The sequence below is a fragment of the Danio rerio genome, chromosome 16 (assembly GCF_049306965.1).
Source record: "Danio rerio strain Tuebingen ecotype United States chromosome 16, GRCz12tu, whole genome shotgun sequence".
NCBI classification, from domain to species: Eukaryota; Metazoa; Chordata; class Actinopteri; order Cypriniformes; family Danionidae; genus Danio; species Danio rerio.
Window position 1 is genome coordinate 14,247,601 of NC_133191.1, and position 18,448 is coordinate 14,266,048.

Here is an 18,448-nt window from a genome sequence, read left to right on the forward strand (position 1 = left end):
ATTGTACTATTTAATGCACAACATAAAACATGAAATCTCTAAAAATGGAGTCATCTGTTTTTGCAAATAAACTCTTCATACATATCTTGCTGCAGCTGTGTAACAGGAGTTTTAAGTTTTTGACCAGGCTGTATTGGCTGGAGTATTCTTACTATATTTGTGTCTACAAACTGTATTGTGGCGACGTGGTGGCGCAGTAGGTAGTGCTGTCACCTCACAACAAGAAGGTCCCTGGTTCGAGCCTCAGTTGACGTTTCTGTGTGGAGTTTGCATGTTCTCCCTGCGTTTGCGTGGGTTTCCTCCAGTTGCTTCGGTTTCCCCCACAGTCCAAAGACATGCGGTACAGATGAATTGGGTATGCTAAATTGTCCATAGTGTATGAGTGTGATTGAGTGTGTATAGATGTTTCCCAGTAATGGGTTGCAGCTGGAAGAGCATCCGCTGCATAAAAAAAGATGCTGGAAAAGTTGGTGGTTCATTCCGCTGTGGCGACCCTGGATTAATAAAAGGACTTAGTCAAAAAGAAAATGAATGAATGAATGAAAGAATATAATGTATTTGCCACTTTGACATCTTTAGACTATTTTAGGTTTATTTTAGACTACTTTAGGTATTTCCACTGTAGGACTATGTTGTTTGTCAATCTTTCAACATCAGCAATCCATCTAAAACTATTATTTGTGCAGTTTACTCATACTCCTAAGAGATTTTCAGTTCCTCAATAACTGGAAGAGTCTCAGTTTACCCCCAACACCAGTACACAATCTTTATTTCTAAACTTTCTCTGCACTGCATTCCCACCTGCAGGACTGAGACTGAAAATAATTATGTTCTGTAGGCTCCATATTCCTGTTTTTGGACTAACTTCCATCAAATTTCTTAAGCAAAGATGCTGATGCATTGCACACTATACTGCCATTAAATATTAAAGGTCTACATAAAGCACCTTCTTCATTAATAATCAATTTTGTGGTCTGATTTCAAGCCTAGGCAAATAACCGAGAAAGCATCTGAAGCCGCATTTTTATGATGTCATCATGTAGACTTACAAAGTATTTTACAGTATTTTAAAATACAAAAATACAAGACACTAAAGTATTTTGATACAAAATATTAATTTTCATAAACCCCAGCAAATACAAATTACTGAATACAATTTTGTATTTGAAATATGTAATTGAAATACAATACTGCCCATCCCTGTATCTCAATCCATTATTTTCCCCTTTAAATTAATTATCATGAAGGTTCAAAGAAAAATAGACAGAAAAATATCATATATTGAAGAGATGGGAATGATAAGTGTAGGAAGAGATTAAAAAAGTCTAGAGCATGATTATGTCAGTTATCTGAATTTGAACTTAAATCAAAAGGAAAGAATGGATTGTAAACTGTGTTATAAAAAGATTATAGAAATCTCAACAAACATTGCAATCAGGGATGCATTGGTAGGATTTTTTTTTGCCAATACAATACTGATTATATCCGTACTGATTTTTACATTTATTTGTGTGCATACAGTACATTGAGGGCACAACATTACCACGGCTTGACAGTTTGACACACAAAAAAGTTAATCCAGGATTACGAGTAAATATTGCCACAAGCATGTTAAACCTCTCACAACTAGCAGACCATTAGAGATTAATGTGCTGCCTAGTCCAGCGGTTCACTTGCACTCTTCACCTCAACAACAACTCAACACTCACACAGACAAAGTAACGCCTCATGACATGTTTGATGGTTTCAGTTTTAATCCACAGCAACTGACAACAAAAAACAAATCTGCATAATACAAATGGTAAACATTATTGGCTATATTGTGCTATCATCCTGGATGATAAGTCAGTTTTTTTTAAGCACAGCCTAAAGGCTTATTCACCCTCATCTGCATTTACCTCTTTTGCAAGAAAAACTCGACTTTTTGGTTTATGAGGAAAAAAGGGTTTCCTTACAGCTTAAGGGTGTCGTTATAATGTAATCTTTCAGAAATTCTTCACTCTACATTTGTCACACACATTTCAACACGTATTTCCAGAAGAGACAATTTACTATCAGTTTATAATCATTATTAACAATGACATTCTGCAATCTATCATGACTCACTCAATATTGGACACTCTCAGAAATAAAAGGTACAAGAACTGTCACTGGGGTACCTTTCCAAAAGGTATGCATATGTACTTAAGGGAACACTTCATGTTTTTGAAAACACGCTCATTTTACAAGTCTCCTGAAGTTAAACAGGTGAGCTTTACCATTTTTAAAGCCATTCATTCGATCTTCCGGAGCACATATAGCTTAGCTTAGCTGGCAACACTTTATTTTGATGATTCAGTTGAGTTTTAGTCGACTGTCTGCCTAATATCTGTTGACACTGCTCCTTCAACAGACAATTAACTGACTAAGAAACTTTGCAAGTACATGTAAACTTACACTAACCCCAACCTAACAGTCTACTTATAATCTAATGAAAATAGTTGGCATGTAGATGCAATGTAACTTAAATTTAACAAAGGGACCATTAAAATAAAGTGTGACCGCTTAGCTTAGCATAAAAATCACTGAATCAGATTAGACCATTGCAATAGATCATTTCCTTAAAGCTTGACTCTTCTGTAGTTACACTGTTTACACTGATTGAAGCTAAGCTAAGCTAAGCTAAACGACCCTGGGGTTGGATTATTTACTGTTTAACTGTAGGTGACTTGTAAAATGAACCTATTTCCAATTAAAGTGGAGTGTTCCTTTAAAGGGTCCATTTCAGCACCTTAATGGTACATAACTAAAAAGTACAAAAGTCTACCTTTTGTATTTTTAGGTACTGATATGTACATTTGAGGTTACAGTTAAAGTGGGAAGCATATGGCCAAAAAACAAAAATAAATAAATAAAAATCAAATAAAAATACATGCTTTATCATTCTTTTTGTATTATTTCTTCTGGTGCTCGAACTGAATAAGGTGGATAGCGTCTTCATTCTCCAGAATACCTTGAATAAACTCGCCCTCAGCCAATCGCTCTGGAAGAGAAAGAGAAAGAGGTGACACACGAGTGTAGATTTAGCATGGACGAAGAGAGCGTCCCCACTAATAACCACTGTCTCCACCAAATTCTCTTAGAAATTGCGCAGTCAAGATTAACCTGGACATGCAGAAAAGGTTGAATCACATACTTTACTTAAGTCCCGCCCCCCAAACACATATGAACATTGTGATTGGCTGAGCCTTTTCTTGCTGTCATGTTCAGATGTAACAGCGCCAAAACTAGGCAGGGGAATTCTCCCGTGCAAGAATAAGGTGGGTGAGGTGGGTGACATGCAAGTGAGGATGGTGGCAGCTAAAAAAGGTGGGCATAAGGAGCTTTTTCAAAAAAAGTGTGTCACATAAGCTCAAGTTCGCTTCTGAATACTGTACATCATTATAATAGTACCATTAAGGCTTGTATTTTTTCCCACTTTGACACATAATCTAACGTTATAGCAGGCTGATATAGTCTGTGAATAATATAGTCTGACAACTAACTGCAAAATAAACTGCTAAATGTAAAAGTTTATGATCCCTGTCAGTTCTTCTAATCTCTCAGAGTAGCTAGCATTCGAATTTTGGTTGAACTTATTTGTCAGAAAAACTACAGCCTGTGCTCTATCTATTTTTATTAATACGGATGTATGAGACATACATAAATTATTTATCATTCCTTTAACATTATACTGTTGCTTAATTTAACTTAACAAATTGCATTGAGAGTGGATTAAACTATTCTGGAGGGAGTTCATAGGTCCCCACCAATGTCAGGAGCAAACCTACGACCTTGAGGTGACAACACTTAATCGTTTAGCGGTGGTGTTTTACATTATCACGATACCACAATATTTTTTAAAACCATAAAATGTGACAAGTAAAAATATAACTGTTTACCGTTATCCTTTTTATTGAAGTACGACCACAGTTTATCTGCTCTCTTTTCAGGAGTGTTCTCATCGGCTGGCAGACTTTCTTGGTCCTCTTTGGGAATCAGCTTAAAGATAGCCTGGAGATCAGCAGGATGGAAGAAAAGTGGAGATGATGAGAGGAAATAAAGGACAAAAATTTACCTGCAAAACAATCTAAAACCTTTCTCCCTCATGTACATTTATGACTAGAAATTTGTAATGATGTTGAACAGTGAAAACCTTGGCTCCGAGTTAGTCTGCTTGTTTATTTGTTGACTGTGAACATCTTAGTGGAGGATTAGCCAACCATGAGGTCAGGGTTAGTATACTTAGTACACACATTCTTGTGTTTATTTAGGCCCTGTTTACCCTTGGTAATACTGTTTTCTCAGTGATTCAGACATGGTTAGCCAAAATATATTAACATTTACTCTATGTATTCATTTAAACATGTCTCTTGTGACCACTTATTCTCAGATTCTTCAATTGCTTTCCTATTTTTTCATCACACTCAGTGTTATGCTTAAGTACTACTAAATGGCAAAGCTATTTACGTGTGAACAAGCAAGCAAATGAAAAGAATTTCCAACTATACAGTAGTAAAACTTTGTGACAAAACAAGTATGTATACATTTGAACGTGCAATAGATACCAGAAAGCAAATATTATAAGTATCTAGTCCAGAGAGTGTGTGCTGCCTCACAGCATGTCTTAAAAGATCATGGTTAGTTTAGTCGCAAATCCAAAACATTTTTGCGGTGGTATAAAATGAACATTTCAGTCTCCATATACAAGGTTGTTGCTAGATCGAATATGGTTGCGGCTGGAAGTTAATGAGAATTATTTATAATATTATTAATAATTTTCCCATTTATTGTATTTTATTCACGTCTACCCCCACCCAACCCTAAACCCAACTGTCACAGTAATGTAAAAACAGTAGTTGTACCGAATAATATTTATGCTATCTATTAAATTACCCAACAAATGTTTTATTTTTTAACACCTAACCCTACCCCAAACCTAAACCCAACCATCACAGTACTGTAAAAATTATTAATTATTGTTATACAGTGTCATATAAAAATCCAGCCGGCCATGTGTCCGATCTAGACTTTACCCATTTACAGTTAGATTTAGTATCTTCCACATACACTGATGAAAATATTAAGTCCAGATGTAAACAGGGTCTTATAGTCAGAAGAATGTCTGCTGAGAGCCCATTAACATAAAGTACTAGCTTATGTAGGCAGCCTACGAATAATTTTATGATTCCCAGCCAGTATAGGACATTCCAATTTGATTTTTAGAATTGTTTTGAAACCACTATGAATATTCTGTGACAAAACAAGGAACATTTTGAGGCATACTCAGAACATTCTGAGGACCAAAAAAATTGTTAGCTGGCTCGTCGCGATAGGAGAAAAGTATCAAAGCTTTTCCAAACTATTCACTTTTGGAAGCTTTTGAAACCCCAGGGACACCTGCTGGTCAATACAGTGTAAACACAACAATAAGTAGTTAAATATGCATAAAAACGGGGTTTTATCAATACACAAGACATGCCACGTGTGTCTTTTTGAATGGGGAAAAGTGTAACTGTCAATACGGTGAATAAAGCCCCGCCTACTAGTACAGGAGCCAATCATTGATCGCTACATGGTGAACAAAGCCCGCCTTCTAGTACAGGAGCTAAAAATTATTCGCTTTAGACTAGAGAAAGGTGCTTAGACCAGACAAGAGTTTCTGAAGATTTTGTGTGATTTGGACGCTTAAAATTAAACTACAGAGACAGTTCTTGTTTAATTTCATTGCTGATTCCTAATAGGAAATTCAGTCATAAATTTGGCAAGCAATTTTGGGGAATTTGATGTTTCCCCATTCAAACAGAATGCCCGAGTATACTGGCCGAGAGACATTTTAAAGATAGCCGCCGAGTGAAATGTTTGCCTTAAAGGTACTTTGGTTTTATATACTAACAGCAAACATATTATTGAAAGTATAAATTATTTTATGTAATAAGCTAATGATCTAATCTAAAAACTCTATTACTATCAACTATTTTTATTCTTTTAATTCTACAAATAGTATTAGTAACATTAATAATCATTAACATTACATTAAGAAATTTATTTAAAAAAAAAAAGTTTACATGTTTGCTGCTGAAATGTTTTGAAATCTTATTGCGCCATCGCCCATTTGTGAGATTGCAATGAAACCTTGTTTACTGACATCTTGTATTGTTGGTATTTTGATTCACACTCCGAATCTCTAAGTTTAAAAAAATTATACATAAAGGTTTCAAAGCTTCATAAAGCAGTGCCCTGAAAGCAGCCATTACTATATGAAAAGTACATATATCGAAGTGTTTTCAAAATGAAGTGTTACAAAAGCAGCTGAAGCCATTAGTTAATTGGGAGAGCCAAATAAAGCACCATCTGTACTTCAACTGGAGGTAATCATCAGAAGTAGGACCACTAATGCCAAGGGTCATCAGCATTGACTTTAGTTTTGCCTGACCACAGATGACCTGGATCTTAAAAGACCAGTGAGCTAAGGAGATGTTTATCTCGGACACGTAAGACACGTAAGAATAATACAGATTAGAGGCTCCTGGCAAAACCACACACTGGCCTCAGCGCAGCTCAGTATTTAATACTGGCACGATGACAATGACATTTACACTTATAAACCAGCAAATCAGTGATCTCAAAGCCTGAGTATAAGGTCAATCTTGATGTGTCATTCTATCTGTGTTGGGATGAACAGTAATACTTTGGTTTGATGGTTCACTTTAGTTAATTGGGTGAATATAGATAATTTTAAAATACAGCTATGAGTTCTTATAGTAGACTTTGCGCTCAATATCTGAAAATAGAAACCTGAGAATGCTAACTTCTGGAAACTGGTTTCTAAGTGCAGTCGCTGCTCTGATCTCAGTGGAAACTACAAATATGTGAATTTGCTAAAATGACTGACATCAAGTGCATGTGCATTATAGATTCAGTCAAATCACCTTATTCTCTGCGTACGAGCAGGCGCAGCCATTTGAATCTTTTTGGATCGAAACTTCTGGTCTCATTCACTTCCACACGTTTTTAGACGTTAAAAACAGCTTGTTCTGCTGCTTGATGCTTTAAACTGATATTTTCTTATTATATGATTCTGCTCTGTCTGTATAGTCATGCAAACACTTGTTTGTAAGGCAAGTAGTTTGACCGTTTTCTGTGGTTTATTATTCCTAGTCATTTCTCCTATAGGCAGCTGAATCAGAAGTTCTAAAACAATCGGAAAAACGAACGCACTTCCGCATTTAAGACTAAAGTCAATAGGCCTGCATGAGTTCTTGACATAACTACAATAAATGTTGACTACAGGACTGATTGTGTGCAGGCACATAGTGTTCATTTACCATGTGATATCGCCAACTACTGGTCTGGAGCAAACGATACAAGTTCTTTCACTCATTGTCGAAGATCTGTGTGAATGGGGATTGTTTTAACAGTGTTTGTATAGGAATGTTATCAAAATTGCATTAGATAGACGTTTATGTTTTTAGTATGTTGTTGTGTAAATGTAGCTGTGGTTGGAAAGTACCAACAGAATGATTAAAGATGACCATTAGAGTGCAGCCAGATGAATGTATTAAAATAAGTTAATTTATGCCTATTCATCAAAAAGGAAAGTGTTTCTCCTGCCCAGCAGTATCTACATTGAATATTTTTATACATTAGTAAATTGTCTATAAATCATCGTGAACATTAGCTCTGCTTACATCATTGAATTATAATACACAACAGGGCAGTTGAATGCTTAATTCTGATTGGCTGATGAAAGTTCTATGAACTATTTTCATTTAAACACACAGCTAAATTAGTCCCAGGCAGCTTTAGTCTTCATTATAGTTCTATATGACTTTGCCAAGGGATTTCTTTTATTTCCAACGCAATCCCACAGCAAATCGCACATAATAGTGGTATTAAGTATTTGCAGGTAAGTTATTTGATTATAGTTTGTAAGCATGCCTCCTTTTAAAAATCGTACATGTTTATACAAATGAAAATGTATGAGTTTGTATGAATAAGCCATCTTTTTCTGATAATACATAAAATAGTTGTTTCCTCGTGAGATCGGGCTGGTTATTCACAGTTTACAACTGTAAACAATCAAATCAAAACAAATGAATTTGGATAAGGAGGCACGGTAGCTCAGTGCTTAGCATTGTCGCTTCACAGCAGGAAGGTTGCTGGTTCTAGCTCCAGTTGGGCCAGTTGACATTTCTGTGTGGAGTTTGCATTTTCTCCCCATGTTGGCATGGGTTTGGTGTTCCAGTTTTTTTCCAGTATATGTGAATTGGGTAAACAAAATTGGCCGTAGTGTATGAGTGTGTGTGTGAATGGGTGTTTTCCTGTAACGGGTTGTGGCTGGAAGGGTGAGTATGCTGAGTAAAACATATGCCGGAATAGTTGTTGGTTCATTCCGCTTTGATTACCTCTGATAAATAAGAGACTAAGCTGAAGGAAAATGGGTGAAGGTTTTGGATGAGGTGCTTTAGAAACTAGACACACATGATCAATTTCTGTCCGGTCAGTTATTTATTACCTGGCAGATGCACCTTATGGTATTGTAAGTGTTAACAAGTTTTTACTCTTTATGACTCTTTACATGGTCCCTGGACATCACCAAAGAATCGTCTGGCAGGTGCAATTTAAGCCACTGTTTACTGTGACTTCTGTGACCCACTTATCCAGCATCTTTCTAAAAAAAAACATTTCACACTGTAATCCCCACACCCACCTGTCTCTGTGCTAATGGCTGTCTGCATCAGAAAAGGCCTATGTGTACGGTTATTGTTCACGATAAACCATTTATCGGATGGCTTATTCTGGGATCGTCCAATTCCATTAGCTATGTTCTGAGGCACTCAAAGCTGATAAGACGTTTGGCTTCTTTCTTTATAGCGAGGCCTTGTGTATTGCTTGTTTTCATTATTGTTGACTGAAAGCGAGGTTCCCTGATTAAATGCAGACAGTGAGATTAAAGAATGATTAAAAAGTATTGATGTGAGCACGGTATTGGGGATATTGGAATGAACTGTCAGAAGGAGGAAAATGTCACAAGAGCTGAGATTTAATTTATGATTAAAAAATTCAAAATTCGTTCAGATTTGTTAACAAAAAAAAATTACTCTGGAATTTACTCAGATCTCTATAACGATAAGAATGTATAATAAAGTCTATATAAAAACAGTTACATGAGTAACATTTAACAATAACATTCATTTATTAATATTAATGAATGCATTCATAAACAAAAAGCAATACTATTGTTACAAAAATTATAAAACTTTTGAAACATTAATGAACAAACACACAGTTAGCTCAGTTTTTTAAATTATTTTCTAATATTATGAATAAAATTGTAATTGTTAATGCTGAACGAATTTAACGTTAAATTCGAGTCAATTTAAAAGTTAACTATGAATAATAAATATACATTTGTGTTAACTACACTGTTCATCAGAAGGTCATGATTCACACTCATTAAACAATTACTTTGTATAGCTTTATTTTACATTCGTAGGGGATACAAAACCCAGACGTTTCGGCAAAGAAATAAAGCTATACAAAGTAATTATTTAATGAGTGTGAATTATGACCTTCTGAATAACATTATTTACTAGATTAATGCACCAAAACATTTAAAAATGCGAGCGTGCAGTGCAAACTTCATTACTGAACCACACTGCTAACCCTTACTGTAGATTATGCGGTAAATAACTGTAAAATATTCAGTGTTGCTGTAATAGAAGGAAATAGTATTTTACTGTAAAAAAAAAAAAAAAAAGCCCAGTAAGGTCTAACAGTGTAGTTAATTGAACAAATGAAGAGTTTAGATGCAAAAACCTCTAAAAGCCATCTGATATTTTCTTCTACAATTAGCATTTTTCTCCGACTCCTGTGTCTAAGCTCAGTAATTTTACTTTTATAGTGACAAATAAGTTATTTACATTGCCATTAAAGTGAAATAACTGAACATAAACATAGGAGGCTGACAAAAATGGTCATTTAAGGAGAACATTTCAGATGGCATTTACAGTTTTTTGCATTGGAGCTTTTCAAATGCTTCCCTATTGTAAAGTTTTACTAGAAGATTTTAACTGATTTTAACTTTGTTTTTAGAACAAGGCCTGGACAGGCCTTGCAAGTTGTCACATCTTTAAGAAGTCTATTCAACTGTTTGGTCAAACAGGTATTGTCTATTATTAAGCAGATTGCACACCAGAAGTGCCGCTCGGCGCCGCGACACGGCGCACACATGACAGTTTACATATCACACACCAGACGCGCACATTCGAATGATATTTAACATGAAACTAATCAACTAACATGAAAAATTAACTGCGTCCTGAGCCATGGCCGGGCGCCACCGACAGCCGCCGACTTGCGGCGCCGGTGTGTGTATCCTGATAGAAACCTATGTTTAGAATTCTAAAATGCATGGCCCTGCGTGGGGCTCTGGGCGCGCCGCCGAGCGGCGCTTCTGGTGTGCGACCTGCTTTACAACTTGCTCTGTAAGGCAATGAATAATGTGACAACATATACCAAATAGCGTATAAAACCAAGTTATTATATTTATTTAGGGAAAATGGGGCTAGTTAGAACAGTAACACTTTGTTTTGATGGTCCATGTGGTATTAGTAGACTGTCTGCATAACATTTGTTGATATGCTCCTTTAACAGACATTTAACTGACTATAAGAAACTTTGCAAGTACATGTCAACACTAACCCCAAGCCCAACCTAACAGTACTTTTAATCTAATGAGAATTAGTTGGCATGTAGATGCAATATAACTTCAATTCAACAAACGGACCATCAAAATAAAGTGTGACCATTGGTTCAATGTGCATTCAATAACATTCATCCTGGAGAGTTATGGTGACAAATTTTATTAAAACATGTGACGACAAGCCCCAGTGTAACTATAATAGCTATAATTACTTGTATATAATGTTGAAGCCACACAGCAGTGCCACAGTATGTTTGTAATATTACAGGTATTCACCAACATTTGACCTACCTGGCAGATTTCTGCAACTTCTGACTTGGTTATGTAGCCATTTTTGTCGACATCGAAAAGTGAGAAGGCCCACTCCAGCTTGCGCTCCGTCTTTCCGGTTGATGTCATATGTAGAGCAATAATGTATTCCTTGAAATCCAGCGTTCCGTCATCATTGGTGTCAAAGGAGCGGAAGACGTGCTGGGCGTATGAGGTGGTGTCACATTCCGGAAAAAATCGTTCGTAGATCTTTTTAAACTCTTCAGGTGTGATACGGCCAGACGGACACTGCTTCTGGAAGTTCTCGTACCACTGCGACAGTTCGTTCTCTGAGAACTTGGTGTTGAGTTTGAGATCCTCCAGGATCTCCTTGGACATAGCACTGCTTTTGGCATTCCCCATTTTTGAAGGCTTGTGGAGAGCACAGACGAGGGCTCAGAAAAGCTTTGCTCTTTTCACAACCAGAGACACTCTGTATGTGCTGTAGCTGCTCTTGTTGGGGTGTGCTCAGAAAATCTCTTTTTTATTGGGTGTCTGCAATTAGTGTCCCATAAAATTCTTGCTGCTCGTTTTCCTTTGGAAAGCACAGTCAGAAGTTACTCCAGAGAGTTAGCAGAAGAAGACTGGCATCCGTTGTTTTGCAGCTCTCTGATGAGCGGGGAAGAATTAGTGTCATCTGCTGATGCTGAACCTGATGGGAGGGGGGATGAGCAGGGGTGGGGCAGGTTAACTAAGGCTGTTACCTTTGAGTGCACGTTTAAGACTTTAAAGAGGGATTTGACATGGCTGAGCCTCTGAGCCCAAAATGAACAGACGGCCCCCTTTCCACAAATGATTACTGTAACAACCCAGATACAATCTATCTGTCAAACACTTTTCTCTTTTAAACAGTGCAGTTATAACATTACAGGAATTTGAAATATGGCAATACATGCAAATTACATATATGACATAACTCTTTTTTCACACCGGGCTGTGTAGTTTTGGTTTTGTTTTCTTTTAATAGCAACCATTTAAAACCGCAAGATGTGTATAAGATTCATGAGATAAGTGTAAGATATATACTGTATACTATAGTGGCGACGCAGTGGTGCAGTAGGTAGTGCTGTCGCCTCGCAGCAAAAAGGTTGCTGGTTCGAGCCTCGGCTGGGTCAGTTGGCAATTCTGTGTGGAGTTTGCATGTTCTCTCTGCGTTCGCGTGGGTTTTCTCCGGGTGCTCCGGTTTCCCCCACAGTCCAAAGACTAGAACCCTAGAGATGGGTTGCAGTTGGAAGGACATCAAGTCCTGGACTTTCTTACTCAAAACAATCTCATGGACAACAAGCAATCCGGCTTTAAGAAAGGCCACTCAACTGAGACTGCCCTGCTCTCGGTCGTGGAGGATCTCAGACTGGCTAAAGCAGACTCTAAATCATCAGTCCTCATTTTGCTGGACTTGTCAGCTGCTTTTGACACTGTCAACCACCAGATCCTGCTATCTACGCTTGAGTCACTGGGCGTTGCGGGCACTGTTATACAATGGTTCAGATCTTACCTCTCTGACAGGTCATTCAGGGTGTCTTGGAGGGGAGAGGTGTCCAACCTACAGCATCTAAACACTGGGGTACCTCAAGGCTCTGTTCTTGGGCCACTTCTCTTCTCCATCTACACATCATCTCTAGGACCAGTCATCCAGAGACATGGATTCTCCTACCACTGCTATGCTGATGATACCCAGCTATACCTCTCTTTTCATCCTGATGATCCCTCGGTTCCAGCTCGTATCTCAGCCTGCCTGTTGGATATTTCACACTGGATGAAAGATCATCATCTTCAGCTGAACCTCGCAAAAACGGAAATGCTTGTAGTTTCTGCCAACCCGACTCTACACCATAACTTTTCAATCCAGATGGATGGGGCAACCATTACTGCATCCAAAATGGTGAAAAGCCTTGGAGTAACGATTGATGACCAACTAAACTTCTCTGACCACATTTCTAGAACTGCTCGATCGTGCAGATTTGCACTCTATAACATCAGAAAGATCCGACCCTTCTTATCTGAACATGCAGCTCAACTCCTTGTTCAAGCTCTTGTTCTCTCCAAACTGGATTACTGCAACTCTCTACTAGCTGGGCTTCCAGCTAACTCTATCAAGCCTCTTCAACTGCTCCAGAATGCAGCAGCACGAGTTGTCTTCAATGAACCTAAACGAGCACATGTCACTCCGCTGCTAGTCCGTTTGCACTGGCTGCCAGTTGCTGCTCGCATCAAATTCAAAACTCTGATGTTTGCCTACAAAGTGACTTCTGGCCTAGCACCTTCTTATCTGCACTCACTTCTGCAGATCTATGTGCCCTCCAGAAACTTGCGTTCTGTGAATGAACGTCGCCTCGTGGTTCCATCCCAAAGAGGGAAAAAATCACTTTGGCGAACGCTCACGCTCAATCTGCCCAGTTGGTGGAATGAACTCCCTAACTGCATCAGAACAGCAGAGTCACTCGCTATTTTCAAGAAACGACTAAAAACTCAACTATTTAGTCTCCACTTCACTTCCTAATCTGCAATTGCCTATTTGAATATCACACTAACTGTACAAAAAAAAAAAAAAAAAAAAAAAACACTACTAACACTTCCCTTCTTAGACTTTACAGACCTGAAACTTGCCTTTAGTACGTATTCACTGTTGCTCTTAGTTGTGTAAATTTGCTTCCTTGTCCTCATTTGTAAGTCGCTTTGGATAAAAGCGTCTGCTAAATGACTAAATGTAAATGTAAATGTATACATACAGGGGTTGGACAATAGAAATGAAACACTGGCCAATTTAGTGTTGGAGGTTTCATGGCTAAATTGTACCAGCCTGGTGGCCAATCTTCATTGGTTCTACATTCTCTCTGTAAAGCTGCAGTCACGATACATTTTGTGCCCCATAGACCTTTCATGTGCATGCAAATGTGGCAGACCAAAAACGCAAGCTTGTGCGTCATGTCGCATGTCGCTGCATTCTAAAGTTCAAGCTTGGTGAGCTCTGACCTGCAAAATCACATCATTTGATTGTGTAAGAACAATACAAGACCAAAAATGTGACCTCTCTGTACAGAAATTTTTTAATATGGAGCGATCGCTCACATTCTGTGTGATCATCTTGTTCAATCCCGCTCCTTTTTCGCTGTGTCATTCGGAATTTCACAAGAACAAACTCTAGACTGCAGCTTAAGAGCAGTGTGTGAAGGTTTGATTAGCAGAATAAAAAAATGTTGCAAAGCACACAACATTAAGGGTGACATATCAGAGTTCAAAAGAGGACATATTTTTAGAGCGTGTATTGTTGCCGCATCTGTGACCAAGACAGCAAGTCTTTGTGATGTATCAAGAGCAACGATATTCAGGGTAATGTGAGCATAACACCAAGAAGAAGAACCACACCCAACTGGAGTTACAGTCTGAAAGGGATGTCTGGGTGCTAACCTGGATTGTCTCCAAAAAAACACAGCTGGCCAACCCACTGCAGAATTAAATGTGCACCTCAACTCTCCTGTTTCCACCAAATCTGTTTCTCTGGAGCTCCACAGGGTCAGTATACATGACCGGGCTGCTATAACTAAACCTTTGGTCACTTGTGCCAATTTCCGTATTATTGTCACTATATAAACAATGAAATATAATAAAACAATGCAAAACTACATTCTGCACACATTTCAAAGACCTGGCTGCGGAGGAAGAGGATACAGGTGGGCTACCCACAGTCACAACCTGTCTCCAATAGAGAATGTGTGTTGCATTTTAAAGTGCAAACGAAGGTCCCGTACTTTACCCCCATATATATATGAGAGTCACGGTGGCATAGTGGGTAGCACAATCACCTCACAGCGAGAAGGTTGCTAGTTCAAGCCACGGCTGGGTCAATTGGCATTTCTGTGTGGAGTTTGCATGTTCTCCCCGTGTTCGCATGGGTTTCCTCCAGGTGCTTCAGTTTCCCCCACAAGTCCAAAGACATGTGCTATAGGTGAATAGGGTAAGCTAAATTGACCGTAGTGTATGTGTGAATAAGTGTGTATGGATGGTTCCCAGTGATGGGTTGCAGCTGGAAGGGCATGCTGTGTAAAACATATACTGGATAAGTTGGTGGTTCATTCCATTCATGCATGTTTATCTACATAGGCAGTGTCTGTGTCCCTCCAGTGACGATATACAGTCATATTGCCTTGCTACGAGTGTGATATTGCGTTTATACAACATTTCAACAGCATTATAGAGTATAGTAAAAAAGAAAATCAAACACGGAGAGTCTAAAAATCCTTTCGTATGAGGAACTACTTTCTTACACCATTCATCCACATCTGCAGCTGACATCAGAACGCTCTGGTTACTAAAGTAACCCTCGTTCCCTGCGGAGGGGAACGGAAATGCTATTAGTGGATTTGATTTAGAAAATCCACGTATTGGGAGGATTCGGTTCAGAAGCCACTTGTCTGAAAGAGTATGGAACGGGCCAATGAATGCCAATGAATTGGCAGCGTAAGCTTGCGCACGTGTGCTTCATTGCCAATTAACTCCGCATATAAGCACAGGTGGAGCAAGTATTCGCTATCTATTTAAGCTGAAGAGACTTTACTAACAGCTAAGGGACAGTCATTATGGTGATGGTAAATAGCATTTCCGTTCCCCTCCTTGGGGATTGAGGGTTACTTTAGTGACCAGAGCGTTTCCCTTCGGGTGGGGAACTCCAATGCTATTAGTGGATTTGATTTAGAAAATCCACGTATTGGGAGAACTATGGAAAATGCCATAATGACTGCACCTTACCAACGGCTCCGATAAGAGGATAGTCAAGCAAGCGTGACGCACCCACATCATGGGAGACACGGTCCTCCAACGTGTCCCTGGCCCTAACTTATCCCACTTCAACGGAAGTTTTACGGATTTAGGTATATTTTTTGGGAAGTTGTTGGTAGAGATCTGCGCGGGACTAAATTTTGAATCCCACTCCCGCCCGCACCCGCCAGGTTTTAGCCCGAACCCGACCGCTCCCGCTTATATTAAGAATTTATTGTCCTGCTGCCCGACCCGCCCAGTTTTCTGGCCGCCGCACCCCATCCCGCTAAAGAGCGGGGGAGAACAAAACCGAAAATCCCCCAGCTATACAGTCCAGACAGCCAAGCTGTCTGTATAAACACACACACACACAGCACCAAGCACACACACACAGACAAATCTCTCTCTCATACGCGCGCGCGCACTAACATACACACAAGCATCAAGCAGACACACAGGTGTTTGCTGTTATATCAACTCGAAGGCTTGTAATACCATGTATCAAGTACCAATGTAATACCAAAAGGTTTTATATAAAGGTGTATAAATACTGAGTTGTGACAGCTCTGGGCCGCAGCGCACATTACTCTAGGAATCGGGCAGTGAGTCCACAAGCATCCGGAGTCCGGCAGCCGGAGCCGGGCTGAGTGGTAAGTCTCTGGCAGGCGAAAATCTAGCCGGAACTGGCCCGAGTGTATTTTGCTATCTGGGAAAACTCTCTCTCTCTCTCTCATTCATGCGCGCGCGCACTAACACAGGCGAAGCTCTCTCTCTCTCTCTCTCTCTCTCTCTCTCTCATTCACATAGCAATATCCGCGATATTGCTAGACAGCCCGCTCCCGTCCCAAGTTAAACCCGTTACCGACCGCTCCCGCGATTTATTCGGAAATTTATTCCCGCACTGCAGAAATCTGGTCGGGTCCTGCGGCGCCCGCGGGACAGCCACGGGAATGCAGACCTCTAGTCGTGGGCATCTAGATAATTCTAGGAAAATACGACAGTAGGTTGGGAAGCGTGCAATCCCGATAGGGAGGACGCTGCGGAGGCCATCCGCTACCCAATGGGGGAGTGCGCATAAAGAAGGTGGTTAGCAGAGAGGGAAGACACGGGTCCACCCAAGAGGGGGGCCTGAACTGTGGCAGAATAGGCATATGGGATCACCTAGTGGGGATCACGCATAGCAGGCACCTATACCCAAAACGTGGGCTGACCAGCGGGCAGACCTACAACGTAGTGGGCCAGCAAGTGACTCCTCCGCTGAGTCAGTGCTGGGGGCCACAGAGGAATCTGCAGGGCTCACCTGACAGGGAATTTTACTGACAGATAAAAAGGCGCACATATCTCCGTGTTAGGGAGAATGGCGCAGCAAGCGTGTTTCAACACCCTACCGAGTTGTCCTATATCACCAAAGGGTTACCTAATACCCTTGTGGAAACCGGCTCCACTCGCAGATTGTAAAACCTTGCAAATGTGTTTGGTGTCGCCCAGCCCGCAGCTATACAGATGTCTGTTAGAGAGGTGCCGCGTGCACGCACCCAAGAGGATGCGATGCTCCGAGTGGAGTGCGCACGCACTCTCAGGGGACATGGCTCACCTCGGCTCTGATAAGCGAGAGAATGGCATCCACAATCCAGCGCTTTGCACTTCCCTGCTGCTGACCGCCATAACAGACTGCTTAGATGATCTAAACTCTGAGTGCGGTCCAGATAATACGCAAGGCGCGAACTGGACAAATAAAGAAAGGGCTGGGTCTGCCTCCTTCGGGGGCAGCACTTGCAGGCTAACTACCTGGTATTAAAACGGAATGGTAGGAACCTTGGGCACGTATCGTGGGCGGGGTCTCAGGACGTGAGAGAAAGCCAGCCCAATTACAGGCACGAGTCACTGACCGAAAAATGCCTCCGGGTCCCCGACCCTCTAATTGATATCAACGCGACCAGCAGAGCTGTCTTCAGGAACAGAAAAGATACTGAGTCGAGGATCGAAGGGATCTGACGCGACTCTTGTAACGAGGGCGAGATCCTAAGAGGGCATGAGAGGGGGGCGGGGAGGATTAATTCGCCTAGCGCCCCTGAGGAACCGGATGATGAGGTTATGCATTCCCACGGTGCTGCCAGCCACTGCGTCATGAGAGCGGAGATGGCAGCCACGTAACCTTGAGTGTGGAGGGCGACAGCCTGCTCTCCAGCTTCTCTTGGCGTAAAGAAAGCACAACGCTGATCTGGCAAATTACGGGGGTCTTCTCTGCGAGAGACGCACCATTCAGTGAATAGACTTCAGGGCAAGGCGTGCTCAGGGAGGGGGCTCTAGCCCGATTGACGATATTAGCCACTGCAATCGGTAGGTTACCTAAGTCTTCCTCGCGTCTAAGGACCACCCGGAGGTTAAAAAAGTTCGGCGAGGGTGCCAGATGGTGCCCTGTCCCTGAAAGAGTAGGTGCTCTCTCAAGTGGAACTGCCAGGGGAGGGCCATCGCGAGGAGGGAGAGCTCTGACATCCAGGTCCGGTTGGGCCAGAGGGGCGCAACCAGCAACCTGTTCTTCGTCCTCCCTGACCTCGCACAGTAACTGCGCGAGCAGGCTCACTGGGGGAAACGCGTATTTGCGCATGCCCCGAGGCCAGCTGTGAGCCAGTACATCCGTGCCGAGAGCCCTCGGTC

General features: G+C 40.7%; 1 protein-coding gene across 1 annotated transcript; it reads right to left on the reverse strand.

The window, feature by feature from the left end:
* Positions 1 to 1,734: 1,734 nt before the first annotated feature.
* Positions 1,735 to 11,479, reverse strand: rcvrn2 (recoverin 2). Its single transcript, NM_199964.1, is given in 3 exon segments — positions 1,735 to 3,022; positions 3,921 to 4,032; positions 11,018 to 11,479. Coding segments are annotated over 3 exon segments (582 nt in total). The 5' UTR covers positions 11,399 to 11,479; the 3' UTR covers positions 1,735 to 2,933.
* Between the last annotated feature and the right edge of the window lie 6,969 nt (positions 11,480 to 18,448).